The sequence below is a fragment of the Pan paniscus genome, chromosome 10 (assembly GCF_029289425.2).
Source record: "Pan paniscus chromosome 10, NHGRI_mPanPan1-v2.0_pri, whole genome shotgun sequence".
NCBI classification, from domain to species: Eukaryota; Metazoa; Chordata; class Mammalia; order Primates; family Hominidae; genus Pan; species Pan paniscus.
Genome location: NC_073259.2, coordinates 89130274 through 89154149, shown reverse-complemented (window position 1 = coordinate 89154149; position 23876 = coordinate 89130274). Strand labels below are relative to the sequence as shown.

The 23876-nt window shown below is 36.5% G+C and overlaps 1 protein-coding gene across 2 annotated transcripts in view; it reads right to left on the bottom strand.

The window, feature by feature from the left end:
* ACSS3 (acyl-CoA synthetase short chain family member 3) overlaps positions 1-23876 on the bottom strand; it is a 184791-nt gene that overhangs the window by 146385 nt on the left and 14530 nt on the right. For both annotated transcript variants that reach the window (XM_008964068.5, XM_003811658.7), the window contains exon 2: positions 5872-6016. In XM_008964068.5, coding sequence (XP_008962316.1) covers positions 5872-6016 — 145 coding nt within the window. The remainder of the gene's footprint in view (positions 1-5871; positions 6017-23876) is intronic.

Here is a 23876-nt window from a genome sequence, read left to right as displayed (position 1 = left end):
TAATTCTAACACTTTGGGAGGCTGAGACAGGAGGATTGCTTGAGCCCAGGAGTTTGAGACCAGCCTGGGATAGAGCGAGATATCATCTCGGCAAACTTAAAATAAAACAAAATACAAGACAAATGTCCATTAAGCACAGGATAAGAAGTTCAACTTCATTTGTCATCAGGGAAAAAAAAATTAAATCACAATGCAATACCACTATGCATTCACTAGAAAGGGCAAAATTTGAAAGATCTGGAATTGTCGACACTGTTTTCACAGCTGGCATTCTCATAAATTGCAGATAGGAATATAAATTAGTGCAACCACTCTGGAAAATTGTTTGGCACTATCTACTCATGTCCAACGTGGGCATACCCTACGAACAATTCATCTCATTCCTAAGCACATCCCCAACACAAATGCATAAATATTGTCAACAAAATTTGTGTACAAACATATTTATAGCAACATTGTTTGTAATAGTCCCAACCAGACATTACCCAAATAACCAAACTACAACCTCTTGCAGTGAAATGAATGAAACTCATCACCAGAAAGTTGAGTGAAAAAATCCTGACACAAAAGAGTACATTGTATTACTCAATTTGTATAAAGCTCAAAAGCAGGTAAACCTTTAGATGTCTGAATAGCAATCATGTAGGGGCTGAGGATGACTAAATAGAGGCACAACAAGGGCTTCTGGGGGCCTGGAAATATTCTGTTTCTTTGTTGCTTACATGGAATTATTCTGTTTGTGAAAATCTAACAAAATTTATTCTTGTGATCTGTTCTCCTATCTGAATATATATTATATATCAATAAAAGTTCAAAAATTGCATGCCAGGAAAAGAAATGCATGAACGACTATAACTTCTATCTCACACTAGCATCATTCCCCTATTTACCAAGCATGGAAGAGGTAATTTAACTTACAGAGACACACTTTTTAGTGGCACTGACCATAATATAAATGAAGGTTTTATTGTTTATTTAGGAAATTTAAGGAAAGGAAACAGATAATAAAAGCCACTGCATCCTTTCCCCTGAACAAAGACAACCATTGACAGGGCTGAATTTCTGCAAGTCCTGGTTTTTGTGTCTTAAGTGTTTGCTTAAGGAAATACTGATATGACAGATGAAAAAATGTCAGATTATCTTACTCTGACATATGTCTGAGCAGATGGAATACATACTTTGAAGAAAATATCCTACAGGGCCGGGGTTGGAAGGAAGAATTCTCATGGGACATGGCCCTTGATTTCAGAATAATTTTCTCCTCTAAATTTTTTGACCTTTATAATTACAACTACTGCCATAGTTATGTTTCAAAAAATTACCTTTAGTTAAGATAATAGGAATTTGCAGTTTGAATTAAATCAGGAAAATTTAACACATAATTGGTTTTATCAATTTTCCCAGTATACATGTATTCATGAAAATTGCTCAAACGCCCTTCAGGGGTCACGTTCTTATTTAGTGAATAAATACATAAAAATTCATAATTGTTGAAATAAAAAACAGAGCACACTTGCCACACACAGAAGTAAATTCAACATAAAATTAGTGATGGTGAAAATAAAGATACTTTAAAATGACTAGTACTATATATATAAGATATACATACACATAAAATACACTCTTACACATACCTTTTATTTCACTGAGGCTTAATATAACGACTAACTTGAAAAGAGCTAACAAGAGCAAGAATACAATAAAAACATACATGTCCTCTGGAATGCAGATCTTCTGAGTTATAAGTGTGGGAAATCCAAGGAGGATATATTCATCTTGAACTACCAAGCTGAATGTAAATAAATTAAAATCCTTCACAGATAGAAATGGAATTTACTTGGAAAGATAATCCAATTCCATTACTGATACAACTTAAATCTAAGACATTCCTGCAGTAAAAGAAGCTAGAGTCACTTGGAAATTTCAAAAAGTATTTCATTCGTTTATTCTGTCATTGACTCATTCATCATTCAACAACTATTTACTACATGCAAGGCACCATTCTGCAAACAAATACAAAGTCACTGCCTTCGTGGAACTTACATTCTAGAAGAGAAAATGACACTAAAAAAGACAGACAAATAAAATGTAAGGAATGATAATGAGTAATAAATGCTAAATTAAAGAGAAAGTGAAAAAATGAATTTATGAAGTGGTGTGGAAAGGAACATTTGTATTTAGTATGGTCAGAAAACATCTCACTGAGAACATAACATTCAGGTAACATGGACCATAAGATATCTGGAGGAAAAATTATTTCTAGTGGAGGGTAGACAATTGGGATAATTTTAGGCATTACCTCTTCCAGAAATCTCCCTAGACTCTATTTACCTCTGGCTGAGTTGGCTGCCTTCACTTGTGTTCCTACAGAATATAACATTAACCCCTATCATGACCCTTATTCGGTTATATTGAAATTGCCTGTTTACATGTTTTCTTATCTCTTTGACAATAGGAAATGGGTTCATTTACTTTGTATTTCTTATTCCTATCAGGGTTTGGCATACAAAACAAATATTTGTTGAGTGAATGATGGATCTTGAACTAGGCCCAAATCTCTGTACAAAAACCTTAATAAAGGGTTATTTAAAATATTTTCAGATCTATAGAAAAAATGATAGTTTTAGAAAACCTCTGCTTCTGAATCATTCTGTAAAATTTTCAGATCTTTCATGTTACTAAGACAAGGTAGTCTGTCTTGTTGGCTCATTAATTAAATAAGAAATACAGACAAATTTAATCAAGTATTATCTGCCAGAAACTTCTGGTAGAAATGAAGCATGGGAGAGTAAAACAAGTAATGTACAAAGGCACTTCTTTTCGTTTGTTCTCAATGGAATTACCCATTAAATCTTTCTTTCTCTGTCTTCTCTACTTAATAAAATAAAGGCCAGAAGGAATCAGAAGCAAGTAATCAAAGTAGCACACAATGCTTCTCTCTTTCCTAACAGTTCTTCCTTTAGTACTTTAGAGAAGAAAAGCCTGGGGAATCAGAGGCTGTCAGCAGGTGAGAGAAACAGTCCTTTTAACTACTTTGATGTCAGGCTAAACTGAAACCAGGGAGCCAGCACAAACACAGAAAGGGTTTGAAAGATGAGTTAGCAGAAAAGCTTCTAAGCAAAACATATGTGTATAATTGTCATATACACTTATGTAATTAATTAATTGAAAACCAACAACAGAAAATGAGAATGTCAACAACTCTTCTTTTTTTAGGTTTCCCTAAAGCTTTTTCCCTGACTCCGATGTTTGATTATGTATCAAATTAAATATGTGGATATACGTAATGTTTTTACAATATTTAAGTAAATTTACGTATTTGTATACCAATAAGAATTTGCCAGTATTTTCATGAGAGTGCAGCAATATGCCAAAATCACAGGCATGATTTTTAATCATAGACTAAACCTCTTCTAAGATGGAAATGCAATCCTAAAACAAAACATAGATTATAATAGGTTTTCAGGAAATCGACATTATCTCTTATAATGGAACGCAGCCTCGTAAGAATAACAAGCTCATTTGGTAACAGAGTGCCTTTCTAACTCATCCCAATGTGAGAGCTGTCTCTGTATACTTAAACCCAAAAATACAGTTTTCAGTTACAGACCAATAAAAAATACCAAACGATATATTGCAGCATTATTTTGCTTTTTTCTGTCTTGAGCTGCCCAGCATTTGAACCCCATTCTTATTAGACTGAAATTCCCCTTGTTTGCATCCTAGAGGGAGACAGGCCCCCAGTTCCTACTATTAAATCAAAGGGGGACAAGATATTTCTTCCCCACTGCCTGGTTGTTTAGGCAAGTCACCTAAGTTTGGCCAACTAGTGCTGTATGATAGACGCCTTGACAGCAATGACTTGACTTGACCATACCCTGAGAAAGACCCTGTATGACAGGCACACTGGAATATGTGTTCAGAGTTCTGAGCTAGGGAATACAAATCCAGGAGTGGCCAATCCACACATCCATTCCTTATTTCTGAGGAGTATGTCAGTCCTATCCCGTCTGGGATCGAGGCCCTTTGCTTTAGGTTAAATGGAAGTAGCCAGATGGAGACTGTTAGGGGGATGGTGCTAAGTGAAGATGCTATAGAAACTGCATGCTTTTTGCAAGTCGTGCAGTTCTCCTGCCCAGCCTGCCACCAGTGGCCTCTCCCCTGGATGTAAGGCTCCAGTAAAACCCCATGTCTTGTATGGGGCTCTGGGTCTCTTCTTTGGCCTCTTGAACCTGGTGCCATCCCCACTGGAGTCAATAGGGGTTCAGCACGACAGACGTTACTACTCTGTCTTTCAATCTATAAGACTGACTCAAGGCAGCGAGTCTAGTTATTGGACAATTTGTGGGTTCTTCTTAACTCCTCACTTCTGCTCTTTCTCCCTTAGGGTTTACCATTTTTCTAAGCCTGGCTCTTCAGTCTACCCTTTTCATAAGGTCTTTTTTTTATGTTTAAATCAGCTGAGGTTGGAATTTGTTGCTACAACCAGGCTGATACCCAGCCTAGCAAACTGGTCTAACTCTTCTCTCTTATTTGCAACAACTCAGGACTGGAAAGGTCATTCTTTAGTCTGAGTTGCCTTTCTTGAAATTTCTTACAAGGCAAAATAAGAACTTGCTGATGAAAAAGAATATGATTTCAAAGAGTCAGGGAGAGTTGATGAAACTTTCTAAAAATGGAATGGAACCCTTAAATGGGTTCAAAAAGCAAAAGGAGAGAATGCAATCTTAAAAGCCTTCATGTCAAAGCAAATGCCTCCAAACCCTAGCATGACAGACTCTGCTCAACTTCAGTTTCTCAACCAGTGGCAATCTTACCACTCAGCAGACATTAGCTATGTGCGCAGACATCACAACTCAGGGAGGTGGGGTTGTGTTACCAGCATCTTTAAGGTGGAGGCAGGGATGCTGCTAAATGTCGTGCCATGTACATGGCAGCACCCACAACAAAATATTATCTGATCCAAAATATCAACAGTGCCAAAGTTGAGAAATCCTGCCTTGCACCATTACCTCTCTTTAAATCATTTTTAGTAAATGTTCCACAGAGCTTGAATAACTTTCCCACAGTCCACAATTCCCAAATACTTTTTATAATTACTTCTGAGGCCTTATTTCTACCCTAATGTTAATAAAAGAGAAAAATCTCATAACTCATCACTTAATATCATGATCCACCTAAGAACTGCACAGATGGGAAAGAACTCAAAAGAGCAAATAAGCCAAAGGAATGAACATGTTCAAAGAGCTACAAAGGCCCAGGAGTATCTAAGGCAATAACAAGACATCTAGGGTAAAAGAAAGGGTTGTGTGCATAGTCAAGAATTTTGGAAAATGAAGCTTGGAAGGAATGTTATGACCAGATTTCAAAGTGTCTTAGACACCACAGCAATCTAGATTTTACTCTCTGAATAACAGCATTTTTTAAGAAATAGATTTTTAAGTGACATAGAGAAATATGTTGTTTCTTAGGAAGAACACCCTGGTGATCATCTAATATGAGCAGAGCCTAGTGACAGGGAAGGCAGTTAGAAGACTGTTTCAATAGTACAAGATCTGGGGAGCAGCCAAAGGTGATGGTAATGTGGATGAAGAGTAAAGACCAGAGGAAGACTGACACATATTCTCAGGATTTGCCATCCTCTCCCTGTAAAATGAGCATCATTTAGCACTGTGAAACATAAATTGAAGGCTATAAAAACTGTCTACATGAGTTAACACACCTGTATTCATTTCCAATGTGTATCAAAAGAAAAGCATGGCAACATATTTCAATGCATTAGAGAATTGAAGGCTCTACAATGAGATGGTATGCTATTTAAGTAATTTCTATATGAATTCATATATACATATATAAAGTTTATGATATTACCTGCTCCAGAACTTCTTTATAGGTAAAGGTTGCTTTAGTGTTTGTAACAGGACTGTCATAGATGATAGCAATCTTATCCCCTTTACCATTTTCAATATGACGATCAACGGCATTGTAACAAATGTTAAGCATTCCTTCCACAAACCTGAAAAATAATTGAAAAGTAAAAGTGAATGATTGCTTTAAAAATATATTGTCACTTAATGAAGTTATTATATTTCTAGTTTGATAGAGCTGGCCTTAAAACAATGTTTCCTAGTGCATTCTATGTCAAGTAATGACAGCTGTAAACTAGATATTTAAGATGGTACACAGTATACTTTTTTATTTTAATAAACATGTATTTATTTTGATGTGCACTAAAAAAATACATACCTCACACTTCCAGCTGGCGACTTTGTGGATTTTATTGCTTAGGATAAAACTAGGGTATAAAGCACCAAAATCAGCCTTTTTACATAGGTGAAATAAATGGTATGTAAGTGCAGTGCAGAGGCGTTGGGGATTGTGAAAGGGCAAATGGCAGATGTGTGACTGAAGTTTTGGTACCTGCTGCAAATAGAAAAACTTACCGAAAAATTCTATTCTGCTCTGAAAGAGCTATATGTATTTTTTATTTCAGTTAAATGTGATGCCTTCAATTTCACAAAGAATAGATAAGCTCTTTTCTGCATGTTTGAAATGCTTCATAATTTGAATAAAGAAGGGACATGCATATAAAATATTTATTTTTGAAAGCCTTTGCAATTCAGTGCTTTTCATCTCTTAATTGATCAACGTTTTCCTTCGAAAACACAGAAACCATGTAGATACATGGAATAATTTTTTAAGGAAATATAACTCATTTTTCCAAAAGAAAAGGCTTTACATATGCCACATTTTTAGTAAAATGGGAATTAGAATAAAATATGCAAGTACAGTAATGGTCCATTTCTTCCAACGTCAGACTACCAAATATAGTAACCATGCAAAATAACAGGAAAATATATTGAAGTAAATAAAAAAGCTCTTGTTAAATAGCTGAGTATCACTTTCAGGTATTCACTCAAAGAGCCCTGTGTGAAATGAAGCAGTGGATTAAAAGCAGCTACAGATACAGTGGCAGCATTAAAAAATCATAACCACAGAGGCCGGGCTCAGTGGCTCATGCCTGTAATCCCAGCACTTTGGGAGGCTGAGGTGGGTGGATCTCGAGGTCAGGAGTTCAAGACCAACCTGGCCAAGATGGTGAAACCCTGTCTTTACTAAAAATACAAAAAATTAACCAGGCATGGTGACAGGTGCCTGAAATTCCAGCTACTCGGGAGGCTGAGGCAGAGAACTGCTTGAACCCAGGAGGTGGAGGTTGCAGTGAGCCAAGATCACACCACTGCACTCCAGCCTGGGTGACAGAACAAGACTCTGTCTCAAAATAATAATAATAATAATAATAATAATAATAGCCACAGAAAGCAACAGGAGGAAGAATCATTTAATCAAAGTCAAATGACCCTATGTATTTCAATAATAGCAAATTTGACTACCTACAGCATAGCACAGAATTAATTAATATAATGATTCTGAATTCCCCTGTGACTGATCTCATGTTTGTTCAAAAATATTACCTCTTCCCAGCATCCTACTCTTAGCAAAAGTATTTTGTCTCTTTCCTCGGCCCTTCCTCCATGAGTGGAGACTCTCTGTCTTGATTTGGGGCTCATCCATGTACTTGCTTTGGCTAATGCAATGTCAGCAGACACGATGCAAGCAGAGGCTAGCTCTCCTGCACCACTACCTTCTCCAGGAGAACAGCCTCCCAGATATAACTGCTCCCTCCTCAACATGGCACCAAGAATGAACACCTGCAGGTGGGAACAGAGCCCAAAGAAGCAGGGAGCCCACACCAGCTAGATTTATGTCTTGAAGCAATGCTCCCAACCACCCCCAACCTAGATCAGCTGATGCCTTGACCACCTGCAGACACATGGAAATAAACTCTTAATAGTTCATTTTATGGAGATTTTTGTGGTTCCTGGTCATATAGTATAATTGTGGCCATAAATATCTAACACACCAACAAAAAGGTAAAGTTGTCATTCTGTGGTGGAAATAAGGAAAGGTGTTTTATAGAATTTCCCACAAAAACATTTATATATATATATATATATATATATATATATATATATTTGTACCTGAAAAAAAAAACATTTCTGACAGGGAAACTATTTACTTGCTAGAATATTTCTTGATAATATCATTATTCTCTTTTCCTTTATCTATGACTTCTATTCTACCATTCTTTGTGATCAATATTCAATTATGCTCATGATATTTTACCCAAAAAAGGGGCTTCCCTCAATTCCACAGAATTTACTTTGTCATTTATTTGCATTATTCTTCTCCTACTTCTTTGCCAGCTCTTTTTCAATATGTTTGTTGCATCTTGTTTTCTCTGCTTCATCTTTTATTGGCTGTGATATCTCATGTTCCATATGCATCCCTTAGCTCACGCTACAGTTTCTCCCTAGATGATGCCTATACTCTTCTGGTTTCAACTTCCACTTTGATCTCCAGCCCTAACCTTCTTTTCTGAGCTCCATACCTTATAGCCAAAAGTCTGCAGGACATCTCTACTTAAAAAAAATAACCTGTCTAAAATTATACTCATTTCACTCCACCTCCACCCCCACAGCTCCATCACAACTGCAAACTTGCTCCTCCTCCTGTTTTCTAAATTTCAAGGAACTATGTTGCATCCAGTGGCCTGAATTAGAAACTCCAAAGTCAGATTTGTACCCTCACTCTCCATATTCATTTATATGTAATGTCACATCTTATAGAGCCTTTATTGTCTCTGTAATGGTTTGGTTCTCTCACTGATTACAATGAGTGCATCCTAATTAATCTCCCTGTTTTAGACCTGACCCCATTCACTCAAGCCATCTCCATATGCTGCTATAATGGCTTTGTTCATTGTAAATATTATGTAAATATGTCAACAAAAATATTTCAAATAGTGCTCAAAATTATTTAATATATTTCTCTAAAGTTCAAGATAAAATCTATATACCTCTAGATCAGCAGTCCCCAACCTTTTTGGCATCAGGGACTGGTTTCATGAAAGACAATGTTTCCACCGAACTGGGGTGGGGGAAGGGTATGGTTTCAGGATGATTCAAGCGCATTACATTTATTGTGCACTTTATTTCTATTATTATTACATTATAACATATAATGAAATAATTATACAACTCACCATAATGTAGAATCAGTGGGAGCCCTGAGCTTGTTTTCCTGTAACTAGACAGTCCCATCTTGGGGTGATGGAAGACAGCAACAAATCATCAGGCATTAGATTCTCATAAAGAGAATGCAACCTAGATTCCTCACATGTGCAGTTCACAATATGGCTTGTGTTCCTATGAGAATCTAATGCCACCCCTGATCTGACAGGAGTTGAAGCTCAGGCAGTAATGTGAGCAGTGGGGAGCAGCTATAAATACAGATGAAGCTTTGCTCAGTCACCTGCTGCTCACCTCCTGCTGTGTGGCCCAGTTCCTAACAGGCCACAGACTGGTACCGGTCCATGGCCCTAGGGTTGGGGACCCCTGCTTTAGATGACATTCAAAACCCATTGATCTACTCTGTTTCATTTCCACTCATCCAACTTCACAACTCCAGCTGTACTGATTACAAAGTTTGCAGTTCCTTGAATTCAGTCAGCTTCCACTTCTGTGGCTGTCCTTCATTTTACCACCACCCTCCCCAAGTAGTTCAAAAGCCCTGTGTACCTGTGTATGTTTCTCCACCATAGCACTTACCACACAGCTTAACTTAGAGCATTGCTCCACTCAGATGTTTCCTTCATTACACTGTAATCTACCTGAATGCAGAGACTCTTTAAAAAGAATCTTAAAGACTACAAGAAGAATATGACACTGTTTTAGATCCTAAGATTACAAGGAGAATATATACAGCACTTGCCATGTATTAGTCACTCAATATTTGTTTGATGAATGAATGAATGAGAATGTTACTAAACTTTCAAGAAGCATAGGATTTAGGACCCAGACAGAGTAACTAGGGAAGTTTTTACTCTCCATTTTAAAGTCAAGAGAATAGAGATAAGAAGAATACCCAGGGCACGTGGTTAGGAATTGGAGAAAGCCATACCTGAAACCCAAGTCTAGATGTCTAAACTGGTGTTATAGTTGGCAACATCATATTCACTCATTCATTTATAGATGATTTTACTTTTTTTTCTCTGCTCCAGTTCAATTGATTCTTTTCTCTGTCATCTGCATTCTGCTGTTGAGCCCATTCCTGAGTTTTCATTATCATTATTGTAAGTTCTAAAATTTTCATTTGGTTATTTTTTATACATTTCATTTATTTGCTGATGATTTCTACTTATTTATGGAAACTTTCTAAAAAAATTGTTTTGAGTGTGTTCATAATTGTTCCTTGAAGCACTTTTATGATGGCCGCTTTAAAATACTTGTCAGGTAGTTCCAAACTCTGTATCATCTCAGTGCTGGCACCCATTGATTGTTTTTCTTATTCAGAGTGAAATGTTCCTGATTCTTGCATAACACATAATTTTTGGATCTTTGTGTAATGAGTAAATCATATCTAGACATCTCGGGTCTTATATTACATCTCGGGTCTGCAGATTACTGAATAATCTGATTTAACATACGCTCTTTGGGTGATGGTTATGCTGAAGCCCAGATTTCACCACTATGCAATATATGCATGTCACAAAGCTCTACTTGTACCTTCTAAATCTATAAAAATAAAAATTAAAAAATAAACAAAAATAATAATCTGATTTAAATCTTCTGTTTTAGCAGGTCTTCTCTGACACTGTGCTGGTGGGCAGGGAGCCACCTCATTACTACCAGGCACAGGTATAAGTCCCAATTAATCTCCAGGTTCCCTTGATACCACGTCAGCTGGGGGATGGCTCATGAATGATGGGTCAGGGTAATAATTCAAGCTCCCAAGAGGTTTTTACAACCTTTCATCCTAGATGAAAGGAGAAGGGCACTTTGTGACTGCTCCCCCATACCCTTCATGTCCTCCCACATGGCTGGGTGGGAGGACCTTCTTACCTCCTTACCTTAGCCAGAATGAAAGTTTCAGCTCCCCACATAAACTAATCTGACCCCACCAAGGGAGGAGGCAATGTCTGGGGCACTTGCTACACCTTGGCAAGAGCAGAAATCTAGACTCTTCAGCAGGTCTTTACTGGTAAGGATGAAATTGAGGCCACAGTATTTTTCTGGAGTGTTTGGCTGGATTAGGACAGCACTCACCTAAAAGTTTTCTGTCTTGCCATGCTGTCCCTTTCTTGGTTCTGTAGTCACAGAGAGAAAGTTTTTATTGGGGCTTTTTAAAATCTGTGCCTATTGGTGCTTCTCGGTTGCTAGCTTCTTAAGGACCCAGTGTGGGTTACAAAAAGAAAGAAAAAAAGAAAACCCAGGGAACTCATGGCCATGCCATTCCTCACATCCCCAAATTTCCTAGCTGGTTGACCTTCGCTCTACCTTTCAGTCTTCTTATGTGTGTTTGATATACAACATCCTAGGTTTTTTATTGTATTTGGCAGGAAGTATATTTTCTCTGTCTTGTCTTGAAAACAGAAGTCTCTAAATAACATTTATCAATCTTTTACTGTAGTCCAAGACTTCATATCATATATGTTAACAAATTTAATTTTAAAAAACCTTTCCCTATGAAGCAGGTATTATTATTAATCCCATTTTACATACAAGGAAACTCATCACAGCAACTTGCTCACGGAAGTCTGATTACAGAACCAAACCCTCAAACATACAATACTACTTCTATAAACAATACTCAAAAAACTTGAACTTGGAATTTTTTTTCAATTGGTGGCAACTTTAGAGTAGTTTAATATTGAAAATATTAACATCCTAGGATTTTCTTTTTTAAAAGTACCTTTAGACAATTTTTTTTTTAAACAAGAGTACCTTTTGGAGGAGGCAATATAAAGATCCAAATGAGGTAGGTTCTGTAGGCAATGTTACACAGAACTGCTGCAGGAGATAGCAAATCAGCATGGTCCAGAGGCAGTTACAGGTAATGAATCTACCAATATAAATTGGCTAAGCTTAGAGATTGGTTTACTGCGACTGACTAGACCAAGTGACCTGCAAGAAGCTGCCCAGCTCAAAGATTTGATTATTCTACTATGACAAGTTTCTTATTTCATTTTAAATAAAATCATTTCAGTAAAGGTCAATTGAATGCCTTCTATGTGCTGACTCTCTACTGTTCCTTCTAAATTCATGGGCAGGTTTTAAATGGTTTGTCTCCCCAGATTATAAAAGTAACTAATGCTCACTGTAAAAATACTAAAAAATATACTTTAGAGTATTTTCTATTCTTTCTATATACAAACACACTTGTTACGTAGTTTCATAGTTTGCCTCTGTGTTGAGGACTGCATTATGAGTTTTTCCCAAGGGCCTGAGGAATTCTCAAAAATTATGGTAATGATGGCATAATATTCCATTCAATGGCTATTCAATAATAAAATTAATCCTGTGTTGTTACTAATTGCCTTTCACAACACTGTCATTATTTTAAATGATCCTAGGATGATGTTTCTTGCAGACAAATATTGGTCACACTGCTTTCTAATTACATTAGCAGGCTACGTTCCCACAATCAAACACATGTGTGCACATTAAAATTGAATAATCAAATTGTTTTCTGGAAATACTGAATTAATCTATATTATCATCAGCACTCCCTGAATCTAACATGAGCATCTAACTCCTCTCAATGCAGATGACTCTCAATCTTCTCCTTTTTTTTTTTTTAGATGCAGTCTTGCTCTGTTGCCAGGCTGGAGTGCAGTGGCGTGATCTCGGCTCACTGCAACCTCTGTCTCCCAGGCTCAAGCAGTTCTCCTGCCTCAGCTTCCTGAGTAGCTGGGACTACAGGTGTGCACCACCAAACCCAGCTAATTTTTTTTTTTTTGGTAGTTTTAGTAGAAATGGGGTTTCACCATGCTGGCCAGTATGGTCTTTATCTCTTGACCTGGTGATCTGCCCGCCTCAGCCTCCCGAAGTTGTGGTATTACAGGCGTGAGCCACTGCACATGGCCAATCTTCTCCAATTTGAAAAGTGAAACATAGTTTTAATTTTGGTTTCTTTGGTTACTATTATTAAGCCACACATACCCTCCCCCACTTATGCTTCCTGCACCCTCACCTGCGCCCATGCACATGCACAGACATCACACAAACTTTTCTGGGCCTAGAGTGTAACTTTCTGAGAGAGGAGGAGTTTCTCCATAGAGGATCCTGTACAAGATTTAAGACTTGTGGAACAGGAACAAGGCTCTATATGACTTCCGGAAAGTCTAGAAATCCTACTCTCATTGCCTCTTCTTCCTTAAACACTCATAGGAAGAAGGATTTTAGTAACCAAAACCTCCATTAACTGACAAGTGAAAAAGGATCTTTATTCAGATTCTGAAATGTACTTCACTCAACTACCAATATCTTGACACTCAGATGAGTGCATGTGTGTATATAAGTGTGTGTGTGTATATATATGTGCTAGAATATGTGTATGTGTGTGTGTGTGTGTGCGTGTGCATAAAATAGAAGAGAATATAAAGCCAGGGTATGGGGAGACCATATTTTCAACATATTTAACAAGGGAAAGACATATTTGCAATATTTAAAGTGTTTCTACAAATAAATAAGAAAAAACTTAAAAATCCAATAGGCAAACAATTTCAGCATGATATCCACTGATGAAAACAAAATGAAAATGACCAGTAAGTATAAAAAAAAAGATGCTCAACCTTATTAACAGTCAAGAAAATTAATATTAAAATTATAAGATGTCATTTGCCCCTCTGACTTGATATTAAAAAATCATACATAGTTATAGTGAGAGTGAAGAGAAAACAGCATTCTCGTATAATGTTGGTGAGCAAATAAATTTGTTCAGCAACTTAGGAGGGCTCAAAATCAGTATCTATTAATATTTTAAATACATATTATGCATCGTTAAAGGAATGCAATGTATATGTGATATATACATATATCAATATGAAACAATGATCAAAATTAGCTTTTTACACAGCCAGAGCAAGTTGCCTGTGTGTTTATCTATGTTTTGTATTATATAAATGCACAAGCAGTATGGAAAAATGCTTAAGAAAATAATAGTGGTAAACTCCAGGTAAGAGAAAAATTGGAGGGCAGTAATAGAAAAGGGATAGTCTGTATTTTTATGTAATAAAACTTCTGTGTTATTTGAGTTATTTGAGCACGTATTTACATACTGAATGGGTGATTTAAATTTTTTTAAATAAAAAATATAAATTTTAATGGTCTAGCTTGCTTAGCTTTTGGTTTAACTGACTCATTACCTTAATAGTCAGCTTAATTATAATCAAATAAAAATATTTAAGTAAAAATATAACTTTAAATTTTTCTTCTGGTAAAAAGAAGCATTTCTTCCACTTATAACAACATCTAAACTCAGTTTTATGAAACTAAAATCTGGGCCATAAAAATTTTGCTTCTGCCTTTTATTTTCTCAACAGAATCAACCTCAAGCAGCTAAAAAGTCAATAATAACTGGCTACACAGAACCTTCAGATCACAAAGAGAGATATGCTATCAATCATCATTCCTGCTGTCTATCATGATTTTGGTTGCCTTCCTTCTAGGCATTTGTAAGATTGCACTTTCATACCCACTTGAAATGAGGCATGGCCATGTCACTTTCTGTAGCCCAGGGCCTAACAAGAGAAGGAATGCAGGCAAAGTAGTCTCCAAAAGCCAGTGGGTACTTACTACATATCCTCCTCCCTGCCTCCCTGCCACAAAAGCCTGTGACATCCCAAATGTTGACTGTACTGTCAGCCTATATCTCTGAGTGAGGATGGATGGCCTGGGGCAAATCTTCCTAATAACCCAAGATCAATTTGTAGGATGAGCGAGAAATACCTGGGCTATGATGTACTAGGAAGATTTGGGGGTTATTTCTGCAGCATATCCTAGGCTATTCTGACTGATATAAAATTCTTAAGATCTATCAGTTTCGGCAAATTCAAATAAACTTTGAAATTGTTGTATTTCATAATTTAAGAGGCAGAGGGATGCACTCCAGGGCAAATGAAATGGGAAGAATCTCAGCTCCTATAAATAAATAGTCACTACACAAATGTTAGATGTCCTTGTAAAGAAGTCAAAGATGCACCTTCATCATGTGAGCTCTCAGAGACAGGACTGAGGGCCTCCCCAAAGCGATCTGTAAAGAAGATAGCTTTTAAAATTCCTTTTGGACTTCTCATTTTACATAATTTTCTATTTTCTCCTATAATCACACCTGTGAATAGCCACTGCACTCCAGCCTGGGCAACATGGCAAGACCCCATCTCAAAAAAAAAAAAAAAAAAAAAAACAAACAGGTAATTTTGCATTTGTCCTTGCCCCTTGCTCATTAATGCCTGCTAACTCACATCCAGCATAAAAACCTGGACTCAGCCCTTTGAGAGACTCTTGCTTGAATCTGATTTGTTCTCTTCGTCACCTTAGCCTACCCTGAGTCTTCGCTGTCTTTCCTAATGTTAACTTCACCCATTCTGTGTTTGACTCTGGCCTTGTTTATCAAATAAGTGAGACTGGGGCATGTATTTGGTTCACACATTGAGCTAAGTCAGTGAACGTGTGTGGATATCTGAAGGGTTTTTAAGAGGTAGGGAGCCTGTCCTCCATGGTCTTGATCTCTGGGTGCCAGAAGTGGCTAGTAGTAAATGTTTACATGATTCTTCTCTTCCCATCAATTTTTTCATCACTGCCAATTTCCATCCTTCCCTTTTCTGAGAGCTAAAAATTTTTAATTTAAATATGTATTTACTATTCAAATATTATAAAAGGGAATAAGACTGATACTGAAAAAAAAAGTCTTCTTTCAGAGTGAATGATAGCCTTTTTTCAGAGAGTAACGGACAGCTTTTAATCTGCAAATTTGGTTACTGAGCTACAGAAAGTTAAATTAGTAAAATCTAAAATGTTTCTCTCAATTCCACCATCCTCTCCCATTCCAAGAACAAAGCTTAATATATTTTTAACAGTGTGGCCTATAATATGAAATTCTCAAAAAGTGCCATATCGCACTTTGTATGAAATAACTGTTGAAAGCTTCCTTCAACACAACCATATTTAGTAGTCATAATGTTGCAACTTTATCTGTGTTCTCAGTCACTGATTTCTGCACTTTGCATGTATTTATTATTAAATAACTGAAAAGTTCAGGTTTATATTTACTTTCTGTTATGAGCTTCCTTCTTAGAATAACATTACAATTTATTTCCTTGATGACCTCCTATATACATGGGTCTTCATCACAATTTATAAATAAATAAACAATAAAACAAAAGAACTTCAGGCTCTTTTTCTAAAGTAGAATCAACCAAAGCCAACATATTGGAAACAATTCAAAGATGAAGGCTACATTTGATTATCTATATACTAAAAAAAGGTGAATATATAATCTTTATAAAAAAATTCATTATCTCATAAGAAGACTACAACAGATTAGAATCCCAAATATTAACTATAATAATTTTTCTATTCAAAAGTGTTTCTATTTAATACATTTCATAATAATTTTCTATTGATTAGACCAGAGACTGTGAAGGAAGGGGAAACATTATAACTGGAAACATGTTCTCCACTCTCAAAACGAAGACTGGTTTGCAATAACTATGATAAGATGCAAAATGTGGCAAATTTCCTGACAGAGGTACAAACTAAGCATGATGAAAGCACATAATAAGAAAGAGATTAATTCTAAACTAGGGAATGTGGTAAGGAGCTGATGGATGTGAAAAGGAATGTAGTACAATGTTAAGGCCTGAGCTTTGAGGCCAACAGACTAGAGTTCGAATCTTAGCCATGTCATTTGCTAGTTATTTAAATGACTGCAGACAAATTAACATGTCTAAGACTTTCTTTTTTCATCTATAAAACTTAGGGGAAAATTTTAAAGAATTGTATCAAGACAATGCTATGAGCATTTAACACAAATTAACTCACTTAATCTTCATGAGGACTCTGTGAGGTAAATACAGTAGGTCTTCATTTAACATCATCAATAGGATTTTGGAAATGGAGACTTTAAGCAAAATGACATACAAGGAAACTAATTTCACCACAGGCTAATTGATATAAACAAGTGTTAAGTTCCTAGGGCATATTTCTGGTCACAAAAACATCATCAAATTTCTAAATAAGGACCCAAAACACTTCTAATAGTAAACACTGAAATAAATATGAGCTATCCATACATTTAAAAAAGATAAATAACAACCACTAAGAGCATTATTTACCCAATTATTCAGCTCAGGGTTGTGGGCGGCTGGAGCCTATCTCAGCAACTCAGGGGACAGGGCAGGAACCAGCCCCAGACAGGACACCATCCTATCGCAGGGCACAGTCACACACACACACACAAACACACACACACACACACACACTCTCTCTCTCTCATACTGGGACCATTTAGATATGCCAATTCACCTTACGTGCACATCTTTAGGATGTGGAAGGAAATCAGAATACCCGGAATAATCCCACCCATACATGGGTAGAACATGCAAACAACACACACAGACAGTGGCCCTGCCCAAGAATTGTTCTTTTTTTTTTTTTCCACTTCAATATTACAACAAAACAAAGTTGAACAAAATGCCGTTATTCAAGGACCTACTACATCCAATAATCCTCATTTTACATATGAGGAAGCTGAGGTAGAGACAAGTTTCCTACCTGAGGTCCACACGCAATGAGTGACACACTGGTATTAGTGTTAGTTGGGCTCTGAGTCTCAACTATTCTGTGTTAATGTGAGAGTGTTCATGCCTTCCACGATCGTAATTTTATACACATTTCATTGGCTCCTTTCAATAACCACAGCAGACAATTACTATTATTACACACATTAACAGATGAGCAGACTGGCTAAGGTGAGTTAGGAGGGCATAGCTCTATGGTCACAGGTAGAATGGGCAGGAGCAGGACACAAGTGGAGGGTGATCATTTATAGTGTTTTGAAACAATGAAGTGTGTTGTGATAACAAAGATGGAAGCAGGGAGGTGTTTGAGAAATATGGAATACTGTAAAGGAAAATTTTAGAGGCAAACAGGAAAAGAGTAAGGAAAACAAATACCAAAGAAACCAAAGTTTTAGGGCTGGGGTCAGCAAACTACAACTCACATGTCAAACTGGTCCACTATGTGTTTGTGCAAAGAAAACATTATTGGAACATATAACTGATTTATGTGTATTCTCTGTGGCTGTTTTTGCTCTACAACAGCAGAACTGAGAGGTTGCAATGGAACTGGTCTGGCCTGCAAAGCCAAAAATATTCAATCTGGTCCTGAAAAGAAAAGCATTCCCACTCCCTTCTCTAGAGCAGCCCTGTCTAGTAATTTCTGTGACAATGAAAATGTTCTATGTCTCTGCTGCTCAGTAGGGTAACGACTAGCCACATGTGTCTAACTAAATTTAAATTTAAATTAACTAAAATACAATAAAATTTAAAATTTAGTTCCTCCACCACAGTAGCCATCATACGAGTGCTCAATAGCCACACTTGGCTAATACAACTGAGAAACTGATTTTTAAAGTTTAATTAAATTAAACAACTTTAAATTTCTACCATAAAGACACATGTACACATATGTTCATTGCAGCACTTTTCACAATAGAAAAGACTTGAAACCAACCCAAATGTCCATCAGTGATAGACGGATAAAGAAAATGTGGCACATATACAACATGGAATACCATGCAGCCATAAAAAAGGATGAGTTCATGTCCTTTGCAGGGACATGGATGAAGCTGGAAACCATCGTTCTCAGCAACTAACACAGGAACAGAAAACCAAACACCACATGTTCTCACTCATAAGTGGAAGTAGAACAATGAGAACATATGGGAACAGGGAGGGGAACATCACGCACTGGGGCCTGTCAGGGGGTTGGGGGCAAGGGGAGGGATAGCGTTAGGAGAAATACCTAACGCAGATGACCGGTTGATGGGTGCAGCAAACCACATGGCACATGTATACCTATGTAACAAGCCTGCACTTTCTGTGCATGTATCTCAGAACTTAAAGTATAATAATAACAGAAGAAGAAAAAGAAAATGGTACGAGTGCATGTCCGCTTTTAAGTATCCATGTTATTTTCTGTGTACTTTTGTGTCCTCCCAGACTCTCTGCTTTCTGTAGGCAGGGACCACATGCTAGTTCATTAATGGCACACAACAAATGCTCAATGATTATTTTAAAATAAAAGTTTGTAAGTGTGAATAAATGTGAAATGTAATATACTCTCCTGACACATTCTCCTTACAAATTCTCTCCTGACACATTCTCTTCTGACAAATAATAAAAAGACTCTTATAAGGTAAATAGTCAGCGCTCAGCAAAAACAATGACTAGCTCAAAAGACTACTGTTGCACAGAAACAGAGCAGGCTTTAAGTATTTTTAAGAGGGCAACATTTTGCTTTATTCACACAGTGATATCCCATCTGAATTACAGCTACTTGGCCTTTGGGAAGTATCAACTGACTGTTCCAGGAAGCTCTCCAAATTGGGTAATTGCTTACTTGGAACAGAATAATAGCCTTATGTTAATTTACCACTGGGGATATTGTTTTTGTGAAAGTACTTGGAAAGCACATCTCTCCATAGCACAGATAATTATTTTAACAGAGAAACCTGATGTAAAGACAGAGGCATTCCTTAGTCCCAACGATCCTTCCTACATGAGTATGTATACTCAGAATCTGGCCCCATCACACCATCTCTAGCCAGATTGTCCCATCTCGACATGAAAGGACAACATAGACATCTTCAGCCCTGCCAGATCATCTCGGATTAAAGCTAGGTGAATTGCCGGTGGTGAGAAATGCAGCCCACAGGAAAAAGAATAGAAAGAAAAGCTTTCAGGAAATCAATGCCTGTTATCTGAACTGAATCCACTGTCAATGAAAAGACATGAATGAATGATCTTAAAGATTCTCCGGTTGTGAGTCATGCCTGACAGTAAATTCAAAGACGTTAAGGATACATTTTATCTTGTTTATTTGTATTCTAGAGGAAAATGCAGGAAAAACCAATAAGTTAAGTAAAAGGACATAGGATTTGGTTTAATCTAAAAAAGTGGAAAATGTAAAATGATAATTAGATTAATATTAAGGTTCAAAGTAAAAGATAAAAACATTTAGGTTTCAAAGCATAAGCATATTAAATTCAAATACAGTGCTAATAACATAAACTTAAAAGTAGAGTTTTTAAAGGAAAGCATGCTTCATCAGTCAGTCCTTTTCATAACACTTTAGGGACTCTCTTAGGAACAGTGGTCCCCAGTCAACCAATTCAGAAATGTCATGATGAGCTTGTAAAGAACCAAACTCCAAATGAGAGCAGGTTCCTAGAAACCAGACCTACAATCCAGAATGCCCCCAGGGCCACAAGTGTGTAACTTTGAAGAAACCTCAGAGTTATCCAGAGAACCAGGAGGGAGTGGAATGGAGGGTGTACTCTGCCTAATGACAGCTAGTATTTGTTGGAAAAAACACAAGCATGTATTCCTGATGATAACAATAATGAAATGATGAACAAAGAAGGAAATGAGGAGAAGGAGAAGAAAGAGAAAGAGCAGCAGCAGCACGATGCAGGGGAGGAGGACCCCAACTAGCTGACCTGGTGTTAATGTTGCTCTGGTTAAGGAGAAATGGGAGGAAGACAGGAGAGCAATAGACAAGGATTGAAATTAATGTTCTCTAAACCTGAGAACTTTAGGACTATATATTTTTTCATTTTTTCATATTACATCTTTATCTTAACTATCCATTTCTTTCTCTTTCAGCTTATAACTCATGCAAAACAACATGCTGCAATGTTCTGATGAAATGCTCCTCTACAGTCGAGGCTCCCAGAAGGCAGAGAGCATATACATTAACTCATTCTGCTCAACACTTAGCTCATGTCCATGGAGAGATGTTGAATATGAGCTCCTATTAAAAAGAGGGAATACAATCAATCATTTGAGAATGTCCAAAAAGAACTTTTCCTTTCCATCGAGCCTTACAAATTATTCTAAGATTGTTTCTGTAAATACCATGTAATTGGGAGAGATACACAGGGAACGTCAATTGTGTCTGTAATGTTTTACTGCTTATGATAAAAAGATCTGAAACAAATGTGACAAAATACTAAGATTTCACAGAATTCAGTGTTGAGTGTCCTCTAAGTTATTATCTTTATTCTTCAAATATTTCATAAGGAAAAAGATGGTGGGAACTTACAATATTTATTATTCTTTTGGAGAATGGCTGGATAATATACATTGAAATCTGCTAAGAATTTACCAGAAGGAAGGAAAGAGAAACACACACACACACACACACACACACACACACACACACACAGAGACAGAGAGAGAGAGAGAGGAAAAAAATATATCCTTGGAATGCCAAGCCCAAAGATGCAAGTCTATCTGCCGATTTATAATAGCAAATAAAGAGAAACCATCTAAATGCCAATATGAAAGGATTAGGAAATATTTATATATTCACTCAATATGTTAAATATTCTGTATACATTAAAAATAAGGAATTAGAAAAATGGAAAAAACACTTCTTACAAGTGAAAAAAAATGAGCTACCAAATAATGTGGATGGATAGTACTATTCCATTTCTCTATAAGAACAGAAATAGAGATCCAGGGAGTCAAACAGATTGACAGACATAGATTCTTGATTTTTTAAAGGCATAACATCTACACATAAAATATAAATAAATAAATGCAAAAACTGGTGAATCTGAATAAGACCTATAGCTTAGTTCATTGCATTATGCCAATGACAATTTTGATTTTAATAATGTACTATAGTTATGTAAGATGTTATTACTGGGGGAAGCTGGATTATGGATACAAATGAACTCTTTGCATTATTTTTGCAACTTCTTGTAAGTCTATAATTATTTCCAAAAAAAAAACACTGAAGGGAACTATACCTAATATAGCAAGATATTTGACTTTCCTGCATTTACCTAATTAAAATGTAAAGTAATACCTATTTTTACAGTGGGAAAAAAGGCATAAACCTACATTTTAATCAGAATTCTTTTTTTTTTTTTTTTGGTGGCGGTGGGGACACAGTGTCGCTCTGTCATCCAGGCTGGAGTGTGCAGTGGTGCAGTCTCGGCTCACTGCAACCTCCATCTCCCAGGTTCAAGCGATTCTCCTGCCTCAGCCTCCTGAGTAGCTGAGACAACAGGCATGAGCCACCATGCCTGTCTAATTTTTTTGTATTTTTCAGTAGAGATGGGGTCTCACCATGTTGGTCAGTATGGTCTCGAACTCCTGACCCCAATTGATCCGCTTACCTCGGCCTCACAAAGTGCTAGGATTACAGCCGTGAGCCACTGCGTCTGGCTCAGAATTATTTCTGAATAAATAAATGCCAATGAAAGCAATTTAAACGTAAGTCTCAATCCTAGGCCTTGCATTTATAAAACCTCTCCCTTGATAATTAAATCACACTACATCTCCATCTAATGTCCAACCTATACCTTGCACCCAAAAAAAACCTTAAACACACAGACACAAACATAACCTAGACATAGCCTCAAAGATAAATCCAACTACACTAAATAGACACCATTGGACATAACTTTAATGCTAAGCAAAACATAAAACTTTTATCCTTTTTTTCCTAGCCTTATACTCAAAATAATCTGAGAACAATGTTACAAAGTACATCTTTATTATATTTTTGTCAATTACCCCACTATCTCCAACCACATTCCTGGATGAAACGTTTCCCATTAACATTTTGATAATTTGAAACTTGAATACAGTGCAGCCTGCTCAATTATCCAAGATCTCATTATCTAGCTGGTGCTAAGAAACCCACTATCTCCCTTTATTCTCTCTTTTCTGATTTGTCTTTCCCTTGCCTTCCTGCTTGTTTTCACCTCCAACAAAAAATGAGAGGCTGCACAAAGGGATAAAATTAAAATTAGTTGTTTTTTTAATCTATTAAAGGATTCATTAGTTAGAAAATGGCCACTGTTCACCAAAATGGAATGCTATGTGCTCTAGTTTTTCACACCTCAACAATCAAAGGCAATTCAGAGTAGAACTGATTGTAGAATAAAATGGATTTTGTTACTCTTATTTTCAGAAAATAATAGCTAGATAATCCATATCACTTGTTATTACTCTTCTTTTATTGAACAGGAAAATGAATGCTATTTTACTATAAACAAAATGCCCTTTTTCCTCGCTTGATGTATAACATTGTTTTTAGAGTTAAACTCTATCTGGACTCTCATCTTGCACCTGGAATAGTGCCTGGTCCATAGAGGTCATTCAGTAAATATTGGATGAATGAACAAAATAAAGAAGAAACAAATGCATTAACAAATGAATAAACTCCAGAGCTAAAAAACAAAATAAAACCCACTTTTATAAATATAAAAGGCTAACAAACATATATGTGTATGTATATATGTATGTATGCACAGCTCGTTTTTAAATCTGTAACACTGGTATTATGAGGATAAGATAGGATTAATTGGGGAGGAAACGTGACACAATGAGAAACTGATACATTCTCAAGCATAGTAAGTCTGTTTTTTCATCCTAGATCTGCTATCTCTGCATGGCAAGTGAGCATTAGCAAGTTACTTAACTTTCCTTAAATTCTTGAGAACTCAGGATGCTTTTAAGAAGTTAAATTACTATGGTAAAAGGTGATGCTGTTATTATGTACCAACATGTTTTGTATCCTGTAACATTTTAACATACACATACACAGGTATGCACACTTAGAGTAAAATCATCTTTTAGAATTTAAGAGATTTTGATCTAAGAGTGGTATTATATGATTTCCATCAAATATTGTCTTTGAAATATTTAATTTTTTTAAAACCCTCCTTATTAA